Source organism: Pan paniscus, chromosome 7, assembly GCF_029289425.2.
Source record: "Pan paniscus chromosome 7, NHGRI_mPanPan1-v2.0_pri, whole genome shotgun sequence".
Lineage (NCBI taxonomy): Eukaryota > Metazoa > Chordata > Mammalia > Primates > Hominidae > Pan > Pan paniscus.
In genome coordinates this window covers 108,348,766-108,364,512 of record NC_073256.2, presented here as the reverse complement: position 1 = coordinate 108,364,512, position 15,747 = coordinate 108,348,766, and the positions used below count along the sequence as shown (strand labels likewise).

Genomic DNA, 15,747 nt, shown 5'->3' with positions numbered 1-15,747 from the left:
TGTACCAGAATGTATAGGTAAGTATTTGTATAACCTTGGGTTAAGAAAAAACGTTCTAAGTAGAACCTAAAAGAAGAAATTATATAGGAAAGCATTGATACAATGAAACAACAATGACAAAATCCCCAAAATACTTCTGTATGATAAAAACCCTTAAGCAAAGCCAAAAGACAAACTGGTGAAGCTATTTTCAAAATAGGAGAAAGACTGTAATATCAGAAGGGACTAACGGTATGAAAAAGCAATTCACAAAATGACTACAATAGGTCATAAACTGTTTTTCGATTTTTCTTTTTTTTTAAACAGGGTCTCACTCTGTCACTTAGTCTGGAGTGCAGTGGGGTGATCTCGGCTCACTGCAGCTTCCACTCCCCTGGCTCAAGCCATCCTCCCACCTCAGCCTTCCAAGTAGCTGGGATCACAGCGTGCGCCACTATGCCGGGCTTTTTTTTTTTTTTTGTATTTTTTGTAGAGATGGGGTTTTGCTATGTTGCCTAGGCTGGTCTGGAACTCCTAAGCTCAAGCGATATGCCCAGCTCACCCCCCGAAAGTGCTGGGATTACAGGTGTGAGCCACCACACCCAGATCCCAATTTTCTAATATTTGAAGAATGTAAGTTAAAACAAAGAGATACTATTTTTCACTTACCATATTAACAAAGAAGTAGAAATTACAATAATACCCCTGTAATGCTGAGGACATTGGAAACACACACACACACACGCACACACACACACCACATATTCTTTGATCTAGTAATTCTCTAAGAATTTATCCTAAAGGTATTGTCAATTTTCTAATAAAGAGTAAAAATATAGTCCAATAATCCAATAACATGAGATTGATGAAATAAATTATGGCACACCTATACAATGAAATAGCAGACAATCAAGAATATGACGAAAAATTTCATCTATTGAATTGGAAATGGCTCGCAAATTGTGTGATACATAGAATATGATCCACATTTTAGAAAATGTATTTTATGTGTACATACTGAAAAAACTAAGGAAAATAAACCAAAAATATTAGGAGTGGTTATCTCTGGGTGAAGAGAGAGAAATTATTTTTACTTTATTTTTGAACTAGATTGTTGGAAAGTAGGTTTTACTCTTGATGAATAGATAAGAGTAGTATATGATGATTACATCAATATTTGTTAATTTTCATTTTGATTCTTGAAAAGTTTTAAAATGAGTTTATTAAAATCCAAACCAATGACGGTCATTGATAAAACCTTAAGCTTTAAAGTCAGAGAATATATATTTAAGCTTAGTCCTATGTGAGTTACCTAAAATTTTTAATTAATTAAATTCAAATTTATGAAACTTTATACTCAGTGTTGTCTTTTGTTATTTTGTTTTGTTTTGCTTTTTTAAGTAGAGCATGTCTTCCAGTGCCTAGGGAACATAGAAAATAACTGGGAAGAGGTTATTTGAAAGAATACACCATAGCCATGAATCAGAAAAGGAATGATGTGTTTGTCCCTTGCTGTTCAAAGTAGCAAAAATTGCCTTAGTTCTTCTTAGAAAAGAGAAAAATGGCACCATGACCAGGTATTCTTGAACAAGTCATTTGTGAGTACATATATGTTATTTTAGAAGAAAAAAGGAAACTTGACATGTGCCAAGTAGAGTGCTAACCTTACAATACATGCTGTTTAAATATTCACAAGAACCTAGGAAGCAAGTACAGCATTCTTGTTTCTATTTTACCAGAGGAAATTGAACTGCTGCTCCCACAGATCTGAAAAAGTAGATGCTGAGTAGGACAGGAATCTGCATTCAAAACAATCACTCCCTCATGATTCTATTGGAGATTTTTCCTGGATCACACCTGGAGAAGAAGAAACACTACTACACCATGTAGAAAATAGTATTACATGTTTATATCCACTTTGGCATTTATATTTTCACATACAGAAAAATGCTGTGATTTATTTTATTTTATTTTTTTCCCATAAGTTATTGGGGTACAGGTGGTATTTGGTTACATGAGTAAGTTCTTTAGTGGTGATTTATGAGATATTGGTGCACCTTTTGTTTAGCTTTTGTTTAGTTTTGATATGGCTATACCTGCACTCATATGCTATGATAAACCTCTACAGCCATTTCCCTGTTTATGATCTGCATAAATTGCTATAAAATCTAAGTTTTCATTTATTCAATGTATGTTTCTGGTATGCTCATACATACATATGTAATAAGTAATGAAGACAAAAGCCCTAGTGTTTATGTAGCCACCTTACGTATGTTAACATTTAGTCTGTCACAGTTATTATTCTACCATTGAAGAGGCTAAGACAGATTCAATAATTAAAGGTCACTTAGCTTATATGTGAGGAAGCCAGCTGGAATCAGTCTGTCTGCTTCTGAAATGTGTCTGCTTTCCACTACATAAGGTTTTATTGTTTCACTTTGTAGTGAAAAACTTTTGATTTTTGTGCCCCCTGCTGTTCATTGTCTGTAGGTCATCTGTACAAAGAGAATTATTAGAAAATATTTGCCCAAAATAGTCATTTCAAAAGCATAGAATAATTTAAAATTTTTAATGAATTTGATATTATATCCAACTACATTAATTTTAGAGCATTTTGATTTATGTAGCAAAATATTATTACGTGTATTTTCTTTTTTATAATTAGCATAAAATTATAGGAAGGCTAAGTAAAAATATTTTTTTCTTTCTTTCTTTTTTTTTTTTTTTGAAAAAAGGTCTCACTCTGTCAGCCAGGCTGGAGTGCAGAAGCAGAATCTCAGGGCTGACTGCAGACTCAACCTCTCGATCACTACAGTCTCGGTCTCTGGGACTCAAGAAGTCCTTCCACTTTGACCCCCTGAATAACCGGGACTACAGGTGCACCACCATGCCCGGATAGTTTTTTTTTTTTTTTTCTCTGTATTTGTAGACAAGTGGCTTCGCCATGTTGCCCAGGCTGGAATGGAACTCCTGAGCTTAAGCGATCCGCCTGCCTCGGCCTCCCAAAGTGCTGCTGGGATTAAAGGCATATGCACCCAGTCAGAAGTATTTTCTATTAAATATGAGGAAATTGACATGCGATGAGTTTTAAATAACATAATTGTATTTTCTTTTTCTTGTAATGGCAATATTTATGAAAATGATTTGTTAGCACAAAATGCTAATAAAAATTTGTACAGGCTTTTAATTTTAAAATTTGTTTTACATATGCAGTTACACATTTAAATAAATACTATGTTCTTTATATTTTGCTAAACATGCATATGTTTTACTTGAAGTGGAATATTAGATTAAAAACAGAGAAATAAAGAGCCTATTTGTTTTCTTTTGGGGACGGCCTCACAGAGTAAGGATCAGATCAAGCCAAAGATTTAAGAAGTAGGTCTAGTTTATAATACAGTAAATGAGAGTCTTTGATCTAACAGTCTTTTCAATTTTGTAACTAAGAGTTATTTAAGGTAACTTATTAAATAGGAAGTGATCACACACATTGCTCTTATGAAATTTTGAATGCCCTGGGTGACCTGTTGATAGGTGTAGGTAATAATGGTAGGATATACAGAGTTATGGAAAAGTTCCCAGTGTTCCAATAAATTTTTCTGAAAAACCTTGCCTCAGTATCTCATATTTCCACATGAGATATACCTTTGGCTTAAGATAGTGGACATTTAAATAATCTTGAAAATGCATTAAATTTTTTATTTTTTAAATTATTTTATTTTATTTATTTACTTTTTTAAGAAGGAGTCTCACTCTGTTGCCCAGGCTGGAGTGCAGTGGCGCAATCTTGGCTCACTGCAAGCTCCACCTCCCAGGTTCATGCCATTCTCCTGCCTCAGCCTCCTGAGTAGCTGGGACTACAGGCGCTCGCCACCATGGCCAGCTAATTTTTTTGTATTTTTAGTAGAGACGGGGTTTCACTGTGTTAGCCAGGATGGTCTCGCTCTCCTGACCACGTGATCCGCCCATCTCGGCCTCCCAAAGTGCTGGGATTACAGGCGTGAGCCACTGCACCTGGCCAAAATGCATTACATTTTTATTAGTTATTAAGCCTCAAGAAAGAGTTTAGGAAACGTGGAGAATTCCCTAGCTTATGTAAGGCCATGTTTTTTTTTTTTTTTCTGGTTTCTTCTTATGTACCTGCCTAACTCCTTTATAAACTTCCCTTCTACCTACCATCCGCCATCCACAGATCTCCTTTAACTCCCTCCTCACCAATGCAGACTTCAGTATCTGGTTTTTATTCTTATCACATGCCACTGATTTAAATGTCAATGTGAATGGCTTATCTAATACTGCAGTCTGGACTCACAGTTCTTCGTCAAGTCTATTTTCCTTTCACTTCTGGTATTCACCTCTACAGCGGCATGCTGGGTGGTTATACTCAGAACCACTCCATCTCAACTCTCACACTCAGTTATCCCACTGTCTGAAAATACACCTCTTCGAAAATATACCTCGTCTGTCCAGAAGTCTCACACTGTGAGGACTTCAGGTTTATTATTCTTTCAATTTATCATCCCTTCCTTTATTTGCCAATGAATCTCACAACCACGCAGGTAAATGCCTTTATAAATTTCTGATCTTCACCTTCAGCTGTCTCCTCAACAGTGTTCACCTGTTTTCAGGTGAACATTCCCCAGAAATGCTATCTCAAAATTTGAAAGTCCTACTGCTTTCCACAGTAGACCCCTTCCACTTATACTGGATAATCTCTACTTCACCTATTCTTGCTTTTGTCCCTTCCCTTCACCTACAATCTAGATCCCATTCTCTTGTGCCTCCTCAGGCAAATCACAGTATCTTTTTATTTTTTTCCTGTATCGCTCTGGGTGCGCAAGTCAATAACTGGCATCACTATTTTCCACTTTCCATTCTCACACTCTACACTGTTAGCAGTTTTCCTTATTCTCTCAGCTATGTGTACTTTTCTTTCCTTATGGTCACTATCTACCTTTACTTATGGCTCTCAATAAACATTGCCTGGATTACTGTAAACCTCTGAACGGATTCCTCTGCCTCTCTTCTTGTCTTGCCTGATGCCTACTCTGCTTCCCAATCCATTTTTCATGTTGTCATTTAAGTAATTTTTTCCCAAATGGTCACAGAATACTATTAAACCCAAACTAAAATCCTTCAGTGTCTCTCCATATCCTTATAAAGGAGATAAAAGACACTTCATCTTTTATTAGCCTAATATCAAGCCACTACCAGGCAGTCTCTTGTATTTTGTGTTTCTGCAGTACTGAATTACTGATGTTTTCTTTTATTGGCTGCTGCTCTATTCCTGTATATCTCTGGGCTTGTTCTTTCACCTGCGAGGAATACCCTTTTCTAAGTGGGTAAATGTTTTATCCTTAAAAATCCTGCTCAGGCATTACCTCCCCTGTGAACCCTTTCGTGATGTCTCTTCTCCATCCTCCTACCGTTCAACAGAATTACGCCTTTCCATGTAGTCCTTCTTTTATTCCACGTAAACATTTCTACTACATATACTATCTTCTATTTCACATATAGGCACTATTATTAAGCTAGCGTTCTCTTCTTGCTAATTTTGCAGCAGCCTTTCTCATCATATTTGAGTTTTTCTTTGTAACCTCAGTGTGTATCAGCCTTTCTCGTCGTATTTCAGTTTGTCTTTGTATCCTCAGTTTCTAGCACATAAACATAGGTCTTCAAAACCTTTGCTGAGCTGAACTGAGCTGAATGAAACTAAGTCATTATTATAGCTTTTAACATAGGGGTTTCTAACCACTGCCCTCCCCCAGACCCCAGACTGGTACTGGTCATTGGCCTGTTAGGAAACAGGCCACACAGCAGGAGGTGAGTGGCAGGTGAGTGACTGAAGCTTCATCTGCATTTACAGCCCCTCCCCATTGCTGGCATTACTGCCTGAGCTCTGCTACCTGTCAGATCAACAGTGGCCCATAGGAGTGTGAACCCTATTGTAAACTGCACATGCGAGGGATCTAGGTCGTGTGCTCCTTATAAGAATCTAATGCCTGATGATCTGAGGTGAAACAGTTTCATCCCAAAACCATACCCTGCCCTTCCAGTAGTCCACGAAACCAGCCCCTGGTGCTAACAATGTTGGGGACCACTGTTTTAACACATTCCTATAATAATTATGAGCATCTGTGTTGTGTGTTTGTTAGTGTATCCTTCATAAAATGCTTCGTAAATGTTTGAGGAATAAATGAATAAAAGGCGACTATTGGCAGGAGGTTGGCAAGGAAATCATTTGGTAAACATGAGATAATGCTACCTCTTCAGCTTTCTGAGTTGCCAGGCTTTCAGTGGCACCACCCAGATTTAACAACTTACTGAGTTGAAATTGTCTGTTTGCATATCTGCACCCTCACTAAACAGCACATACCATGAGATCAAGTAACCAGTTTGTATGTGTGTGTGTGTAGTTCTAGGTACTGTGAAAGTGGAGTTAAATAAAATATGAAAATATAAGTTTAAATAAAACCTCTACTTATAAGTAGTAAGACACATTATAAATTATTATCCTTCTAACTGGGATATCTATTTCCACTGTTGCTTTTTCTCAATCCATTCTCCAATTCTTTGAGTGGCCAGAGCAGGGCAGGAAGCAGGGATGGGGGGCAGTGACCAAAGTAAATATTTACTTAGAATAAGAAAATAAGTGACAACAAATTACAGATTTTTAAAAAGATGATAAATACCACAAATATTTTAGAAATTCAGTAAAATGATATTTTAAATTAACTACCTGAACCATTGCTATGTTTTTCCTATATTTTTAGTTTTCATTTTTTTATTGCCTCATCATTTGACAGTAATTTTGTAATGCACTTTCCCTGGTGATAATGAATAATGTGGTAGTCTTTTCAAAGCAAAGTTAGTCAACATGTATTTTTTGTTATTGAAAGCTTAAAAAAGTTATTGCAGTTTCACAATTTGTTATTGGTAATAATGCCAATTTTTAGTATTGCTAAATTTGGGGAAACTCATCTTGAGGTTCTTAGGTGAACTCTGTGATTTCAGGGCACTTCAAGTTTTCTCAGGCAGTGACTAACCTTTAAGTTGCTAAAAGTCATTAACCTGTTTGTTGTCAAGTTCTTGTTGTAAAGGTATGAATTCTAGATTATCCTTGTAGATGCCAAAACTTTATGTCATTATCAATAAGATTTTGAAAAGTTTCGATATATTTATATGGTTCATTTTTCTTCCTCAATTATCAAAAAATCAAGGAGTCTGTCTAGTCTAATTTCTCTCTTCCTCTCAATAAATTACTAATACTGATCTGAATTGGAATTCTTCCAATTTACATTTTTGTCACAATAGTTTCTACTGACTTCATACAGTGATATGCACAAAATAATTTTATTGTAAGATGTATATAAAATTATACATGCTTCATTGTTAAGTATATTCCTGAAGAAGAAAACTTCTGTTGTGACTAGATGGATGAGAACCACATCCTGCACTTAAGATTTTCTACATCTGGTGGTTGGAATATATTGATTCCACTGTGCAGACTTCTGGTGCCTCACCGCAAGGGATGCCCTTTTATCATGACCCATCTCTGACCCTGGACCCTAGGTCTCTGATGCCAGGCGAGTTGTCTCAGTGGATAGTAGGAGTGTTTCTGGAAGCCATTTCTAAACGGAGACAGCTAGCAATAACTTGACTATACATGGAAGTGCTTGTGAAACTTTATACCTTCCAAAATGGTAAATCCTGATAGTGCCCCACTTAAAACCGTTCAGTGTTTGCCAGTGCATTTTCAACTATCCTTTTGGTGCTTGGGGACGTGAGGGACTGCCACCTCCACGTCCCTCAGTACAAGCAGACAGTCCCCCTCTGGGGACACTCAAAGATAATGAAAAATTAGCAAAAGGATTGAAGGTGAAGATTAAAAAGAAATGATTCGGATGGAGTTGCCTTAATTCATTTTGTTCCTTTCAGGATGGCAGTCTGTGTGAAACGCTGTATCCCTGGTCTGAGGTAAACCATGTCTCAAACATCTTCCTCCCTGCCAACCCGAATCCCGACACCCACTAAATGCACCAAGGGGAAAGCAGCGCCTGCCAGCAGCTCTGACGGGGGACAGGAGTGGGGTGGACTCAGTCGTCAGCACGACGGCGGCCTCCCTCACAGAGGCGGCCTCCCTCACAGACGCTGCCTGGAACCCGCCGCCAAGCCCCCAGCAGGCGGCCCGCCTGGCGCCTCCCAGTCTTCGCACAAGCAGGGCCACGGTCTGGGGCCCCCAAGGCCGTTCACGCGGGCGCGCCCCGTCGAGGGCTAGCCTGTCAGCGCCTCACTCGCGGCCTCCTGCCCTAGACGACCGGCTCTGGGCGGCGCCGCTCCAACCCCACGCGCCCAGCTCGCCCGGGAAAGCGCGCGCCACCCTTTTAACGGTTCTACCCCGGCAGGCGTGCGGCTGCTCTCGAGGCTCAGCGCTCGAGGCCACGCCCCGCGCCCGCCCTGGGCCCGCCTCGTGCCCCTCGGAGCCGCCTCCCGCCCCGCCCCCCGCCCCTCGCCCCCCGCCCCTCGCCCCCCGCCGCCGCCACCGCGGTCAGCCAGCGGACCAGCGGCAGGAGCCGTTCCTCGACGGGCAGCAGGGCGCTCGGCCTCCGCGTGTGGGCTGAGCGCGGCGACGCTGCTGCCCCGAAATCCTCGTGGATTTTGAGTCGGTAAGTGGCTGGGGAGGATGAGCGACACTGGGGGACGGAAGTCGGGCCCCGTGGTGTGGAGGAGGCGGGTGGGCGCCGTCTCCCAGGCCCGACCCCGGGAAAGTTGAGGCGAGGAAGAGAAGCTCTGAGTTGGGTCGGGAAATCTCTCAGGGCCCCTTCAGTACCCTGTGGACCCTGAATGGGAGTGGGATGGGAGCGAGCGCGTCGGATGAGGGGAAAGAAAGTGTAGGGGGCCAGGGGAGCCCGACGGAGGGGCAAGTGGCCGAGACCAAAGCCATCGCCAAAAAAGGAGCTAAGTACACAGCTCCCCTTGGCTCTGCCCCAGCACCTGGTGCCAGGCGGTGGGAGGCTTTCAAGACGATTTGCCCCCGCCACCCGGTGGCACAAGGTTTTCATTGCTGGTGTTTTAGTCAAAGCTACGGAAAGGACAGTTACATGACTAAAGTAATCACAGACACCTATTACCTGGACAGCTTTAGCCCATCCGAATGTTAAATTGTGTTTTGTTTTGAGAAATCCCTTAAATAGACCAAAAAAAAAAAAATTAAATTAATTATAAAGAGAAGGCATGAAATGGAAGATATGTTGGAACTCTCCTAGCTTCTAGTTTTTTGATATTTTCGTTTTAATTTTTCCTTAATAGTGCAACCAGATATGTGGAACGTGAAATGTCTTTCACCACTTGAGTCATAGGTGGTTTATTTCTTACTCCCCGATGTTTCCTGTATGTTTCTCTTCATCTATCATTTTGTCAGTGTGAGCAGTTTACTTACAAGCAGTATTGGGTTTCAAGGAATCCTAACTTTGTAATGTTTTGAAGTTGGAAATTGAGATGAAATTTTATCTGGTTATCATATGGGAATTATACACAAGGTAAATTCAAATATGGTCTTTTCATTTCATTATTTCACTTTATATGATCTTATTTCTCAACGGCAGCGGTAGCATCAGTACTTTCCAAAGAAGACTAGAATTTATATTGGAGTATTGGAGTTTAAGTATAGTACTCAGCTTCTAAAAACAGTGCATAGTATATTTCATATGCTGTGATCTATGGTTAGTATGGCAGTATACCATGTCTGTAGCGTGAGGAAAGCACAGTACTCCCTAATTTATTTAGTATTCTAAGAAAAATGGTAAATTGAAGAAATGGATATTATTAGTATATACCAATTTATTCTGCATGGCCTTATAAATAAATGTTACTTTTCACATTAATTTTTAAATCTATACACTCAGTGTCCACATGTAATAAATGGACAGTCAGATATCTTTCTTTTATGTAACAAATAGGCAAGTTTTGATATAAAGGTGTGAACTTTGTAGTCAAATCCTAATATCTAGCACTTAGTAGCTATGTGGACTTGGGCATGTCTCTTATTTTTCTGAGCCTCAGGTTTCTTATCTGTGAAGTGGGACTAATAATAATTTTCTTCCACCGTTCATATATGGCTCAAAATTAAATGAAATTATATTCAGTATGTAGTAGGACCTTAAAAATGGCATCTTAATTAAAAAATAAGATTAATAAGATTTTGGCCAAAGTGGTCAGTGTATCTGCTTATTATTTTTAGACAATTCTAGGTTTACTGGTAATATCAGGACTGATAAGGCCTGAAGATTCATACTTAGGTACATTTTTTAAAACAGAAGAGGAACCTAAGATATAGTTAGTATTGCCAGATGTAGAATAGCAACTGTAAATAACTAACTGATTTACCAATATTCTATTCATACAACTTGGTCTTTAAAGATGATTTGTTAAGTGCGTGTGATCTTGAAAAAAACCATTCAGCAACCATTTCTCACTATGTATTAATAGAAAGTTTTTTGGAGACATTGGATCAAAATATCCTTTAACATTTATACCACAAAACTATACATTTACATTTTTAAATTTACATTTTACAACCTTATGATAGGCCCACTACTTGCTACCCAATGTTGTAGGCAGAATTCTGTTTATTTTGTAACTGTGCTTTGAATCGTTGATATGATACATGGCTACTCTAGGTAGCACCAGTAGCTTCAAGGGAAACTTTTTGATCTCTACATTCCATAGATGAAGCAGGCATTAGAGTTTAAGATTGAATTTATTTTGTATAATGACTTTGTAGTGCAGTTAAGTCTTTATTATTTTTAACTAAACTGAGAATTAGGTTTTGGTTTATGGAGTTCTGCCTTAATTATAATCTCGTGAATCAGTTTTACAATAATAATTACTTTTTATAAATACTTAACCTTTTTCATTAATAACATGATGGTGGAATGTACTATGCATTGTAATCCCAAACTTGTCCCCTATAATGTCAGTGTTTCCCTGCAGGCATCGTTTACTTTAAAAAAAAATATTAAACAGAGTACTGAATGACACCATCTTTTCTAATTTCCTTAACTGATGTGGATTTATATACAGGGAGCCATTGCTGTATCTTTCCTACTGTAAATTGAAGGGTAGGTGGCACCAAAAGAGCTTTGATTTTTTGTTTATTTACTTGTGTTGCAAAGTCATATAATGGAGTTCTGTAATCCCCAACTCTTGAAAATCCCTAGTTTGAATACTGTGGATTTGCCTTGCTCAGCGATTGGAAAAGACTTAACAACCTACAACTAAATTTCAGCTGAGCAATGAAAAACAACGAAGTGTGTGCCAAAGTACTCTATCCTATTGTATTCTGATTCACTAGTTTCATATGGGGAACAGGATGGAAAGTTACTACATACTAGTATTAGGGTCTTAACTAAAATAACTAGGATAAACATCAAATAAAGCAACATATATTAGGTTGCTTTTTGGTCCTTATTTTAAATATACTCTTCTACATAGAAAATATTAATAACTTTATTTGAAGTATTTTTTCTATTTGTGCTTATAACTTTTTTTCATCTTGTTATATCCAATTGTATTGCACAAAAAGTACAGAGAGCATTAGTTTTGCCACGTTGAAATACTAGTTAACAGACACATTACAAAGCTGGGTTGGTATTAACTTGAAGTACTTGCTGGCTTATCTCCAAATAGTAACTTTTGGGTGCTTACTTATCATTCCTAATTTTGAGAGGTTGTTTATAAGTTTATAATTTTAACATTTGAATCATACATGTCCAAAGATATTTTAAAAATAGGATAAAGCATTTCTGGGAACTTAAAGGGTTACTAACTCTATCTTATACTTGGTGAAATAGGCACTTAGACTTATGATTTGCTTAATATCATATGGTTACAATGATTTCTGGATAAGCAGGTGCAAAATCAAGTGGAGTTTTATTTTTGACTTTGTCTTGATGGGCATCAAAATTTGGAAATCTTGTGTCCCATACAGGTGTCAGATTTTAGTTGCAATGACGAGGTACTTAACGTTTATAGAGTTTATTTAATAAATCTATGTTGCAGATACTAGAATACACAAATAAATAAGGTCTGGTTTTTGTGGCCTCAACTAACTGATAGTCCAATAAGTAGACATGTAATATATTTACTATGATATATTTTAGAAAAACTGATAAAATACAGTAGGGACCAGTGAAGGAGGAATGTAAGGAAGGAGGAATTATTATTATTGTTATTATTATTTTATTATTAGAGAACTTCATGTAGACTATTTTATTTAACCTTACCTGTTGAGACAGGGGGATATTTTCCAAGGAAGTGGCAAGAGCTTGATCTTGGTCTTGACAGATAAATAGCTGTTTGGAAGAAGAGCAGCAGAGATAGTAAGGGAACTATAGACAAAACACCTGAATGTCCAAATATATGGTGAAACAAAATAACATTAATATTTTGGAAGTAGCGTGAACAGAAATTAAAGACTGATTTTGGAATCAGAGGCTCTAATTTAGCCCGTCAAATTGAAGGCAGTTTTACCAAGTGTGGTCCAAGGGAGTTGGTGATGACTTTAAAGGAATACAGGAGTTAAAGTTATTAATTAGATTTTAGATATGTTGAATTTGAGGTACCTGTGATAATATATAAATTGAAATATTATTAGACAATTAGAAAAATAGAACTGGAGTTTAAAAGATAAGTAGATTCTGGAAGTATAAATTAGGGCATATTTATCATGTAGATAGGAAGTTGCAGCCGTGAGCATAGATGAGTTTTAGCTAAGAAGACCAAAGCCAAATTCGGAAGAAAGACAGAAGAAGAGGAATCAGCTAAGGAAGTTAGAAGAGACAATCGAAGAAATAGGAAACAAACCAAAAGAACATAGCTGGGGCAACATAGTGAGACCACATCTTTAAAAAAAATATATTAGCTGGGCATGGTGGTTCATGCCTGTAATCCCAGCTATTTGGAAGGCTAAGGCAGGAGGATCTCTTGAGCCCAGGAGCTTTAAGTTGAAGTGAGCTATGATTGTGCCACTGCAGTCCAGCCTGGGTGACAGAGTGAGACTCTGCCTCAAAAGAAAAGAAAAACAGAAATATAGAGTCAGTAAAGTTAAAGAAAATGTTTCAAAGAGGGAATGTTTAACTGTGACAAATGCTATAAAAGGAGTCTGAGTATTGCATATTAAATACTTTTTTGTGTTTGTGTTTTCCACTTTAACTTGTAAAATAGGCATCTTAAAAAAAGATGTAGTTATTTGTATACATGTAAAGCATCTTGATTATTTTGTCCAAAAGATAAAAATGTATTTTTTCGTCTTCTAGTATGGAACCTCAAGGTCTTTGTGACAATGGAAACCAAAAAATTAATTGGTAAACCGCTTCAACCAGCAAGACCTGTTCGTCATCTGACTTCTCCCCCAGGTGAGTAATAGATTGTACAGTTCTTTAAATATTAATGTATTAATGACTAATTAGTATTTGAAAAGCTAAATAATATATAAAGCAATTGTTTCAGGTGGATATTTAAAGAAATAATGAAAACTAAGAGTTTGTAAGTATTACTGAAGGAGAAAGATTCATAATTACCTACCAATCTATAATCTACCAGACCAACAAAAGTAGGAAGAATAACCCTTGACTGAAAGTAACTTTCTGTGTGTGTGTTTTTTCTCATGTCTCATTTTTGTAGGCTTCTGGCTTCTGGTCAGAGTGATACTCCCAGTACAAACTGTGCCCTGTGATTATGATCACTGCAGGGCAATCATGCTGGAGAGAGAATTTAACCTTTTAAAAGAATAAGTACATAACTAAATGCCAAAAAAAAAATTAGCACAAATCTTAAAGGTTCTGTAGTAGTTGTGTCATACTTGTGCTCTGATAGAGGTTATGGCTGTGTTTGAACTAGAACAGGTCTAATTTCAAAATATCTATTTTAAACATTCTAAAATGTTTTTCTTTTGCCCATGAAGCTATTCTTTTGGAGAAATTCCTGAAATACCTGGTATTTAACTTCTAAATTGGAATATCAGTCTTTTAATTCTGTTCATTACTTGTTGCTAGAATGGCTTCTGTGTCTACTTTAGGTGATACACATATAACTTTTTAAACTTTTTCTTAGTCTGTGTATTCAGCTGAATTAACTTACTACTTATAAATGGGAAAATATAGATACTTTGTTGAGTTTACAAATGAAGCAAAAAAGGTAGAAGTGGCACCAGTTTCTATCCTGTGTTCATTTTCCCATCATTGGATCCTTCAAGGAAGATGATAATCTCCACTTTTGGTTATGTTTGCTCTCAATATGCCTGTGACTTATGTCAGCTAAATGAAATTAATGGATCTTCTGGGACCATAGCTGAATAATGCGATTCTGTATACTTCTGGTGCAGTGGAAGCGGTTGTGCAGGGTCAAGTCTCAAATTTTATCCTAAAGGAAAGAATGTAAAACAATTGCAGCAGCTCTTTTCTGTGACCAGACTTTCTCCAGCAACTCCCACCCCCCTTCATCTCTGCAGATCCAATTTTTCACTGATTTCTCTCCAAGGTTGTTACATGGAAGAATGAGAATGAGAGGGGATGCAAGGTGGGCAGGTAGCCCTGGTATCTTATTTAGTTGTACCTTCTTAAGATCCAGACGCAGAGTAGGGAATTATTAGGCAGAAAAGTCTAGTAAATCAGAAATTAATTTTGGTGTTTCTTAACACGCTTACATACTCCCTGGCCATCTCAGATCTCTAAAGGAATCACTACGTTTTCTTTTAGATTCAGTTTCAGATTTAATTACTTCATGTTGTGAAACCTATGTGATACCCCAAACCTATTCCGTTTGCCCTAGTACTTTCTCTAAATCTCTCAATAAGCATACTGCTTATCAAATTGTATTATAATCATTATATATGAACTTGTCTTTTAAAATAGACTGTGAAACATTATATATGAACTTGTCTTTTAAAATAGACTGTGAACTCTTATCTCTGAACTCTTTTCATGTTTGTATGTCCATCCTTTTAACACAGCATCTGACATTTCATAAGGTTGGATGAATGTTGAATAAATGAACTATCAGAACACATTTCAAAACAGTGCCAAGAATATCTTGGATACTTAAGCTTTTTAGTTGATTATATTATTTATTGAAATAATAGATATATGAAATTGTTTTCTTCCTCTCCTAACAGGAGCAGTGTTCCCTTTCAACTTTCAAAATGAATATCCATGCAACACTCAGTGCATACAAAGTGGAGTTAGCAGAGTAAGTCTTAGAAATTATAACAGAAGGAAATATTATAGATTGGAAAGTAACATGTGTTAGATGGCTATTATGTGCCAGATACTATGCTTATATACTTTATAAAAATTTATGTACATATGTTAAAGATAATGTAACACCCATTTATCTGTCACCCAGCATTTTTAAGTCTAAACATTTTGCTATATTTGCTTTAAAAAAGTTTAAAGAAAAACAACTTCACATATAGTTACAAACTCTATATATATGCTTCTACCATCGTATTTCCTTCCCATCCTGCCCATAGATAACTATCCTCAATTTATTTTTTCCATGAATATATTTGTACTTTTGCTATGATAAATATAATTGTTTTATTTGTTTTACGTAAATAGGATTTTGTCATCTTTGCTTTAACATTTTATTACAAATTTTAATTTTTTGACTAAGTAAATTAGTCACAAAGTTTAAAATTCAAAATATACAAAATGACATTTATTGAAAAGTTTCCCTCCAATCTCTGTCCCAGTCTCCTATTTCCTCTGA

At 37.1% G+C, this 15,747-nt stretch overlaps 1 protein-coding gene across 1 annotated transcript in view; it reads left to right on the top strand.

The window, feature by feature from the left end:
• The first annotated feature begins 3,214 nt into the window (after window positions 1-3,214).
• Window positions 3,215-15,747, top strand: part of C7H8orf88 (chromosome 7 C8orf88 homolog) — a 32,792-nt gene continuing 20,259 nt past the window's right edge. Inside the window, exons 1-3 of the mRNA XM_034966330.3 lie at window positions 3,215-8,645; window positions 13,296-13,394; window positions 15,152-15,225. Of these exons, the coding sequence (XP_034822221.1) occupies window positions 13,322-13,394; window positions 15,152-15,225 (147 nt within the window). The 5' untranslated portion in view covers window positions 3,215-8,645; window positions 13,296-13,321. The remainder of the gene's footprint in view (window positions 8,646-13,295; window positions 13,395-15,151; window positions 15,226-15,747) is intronic.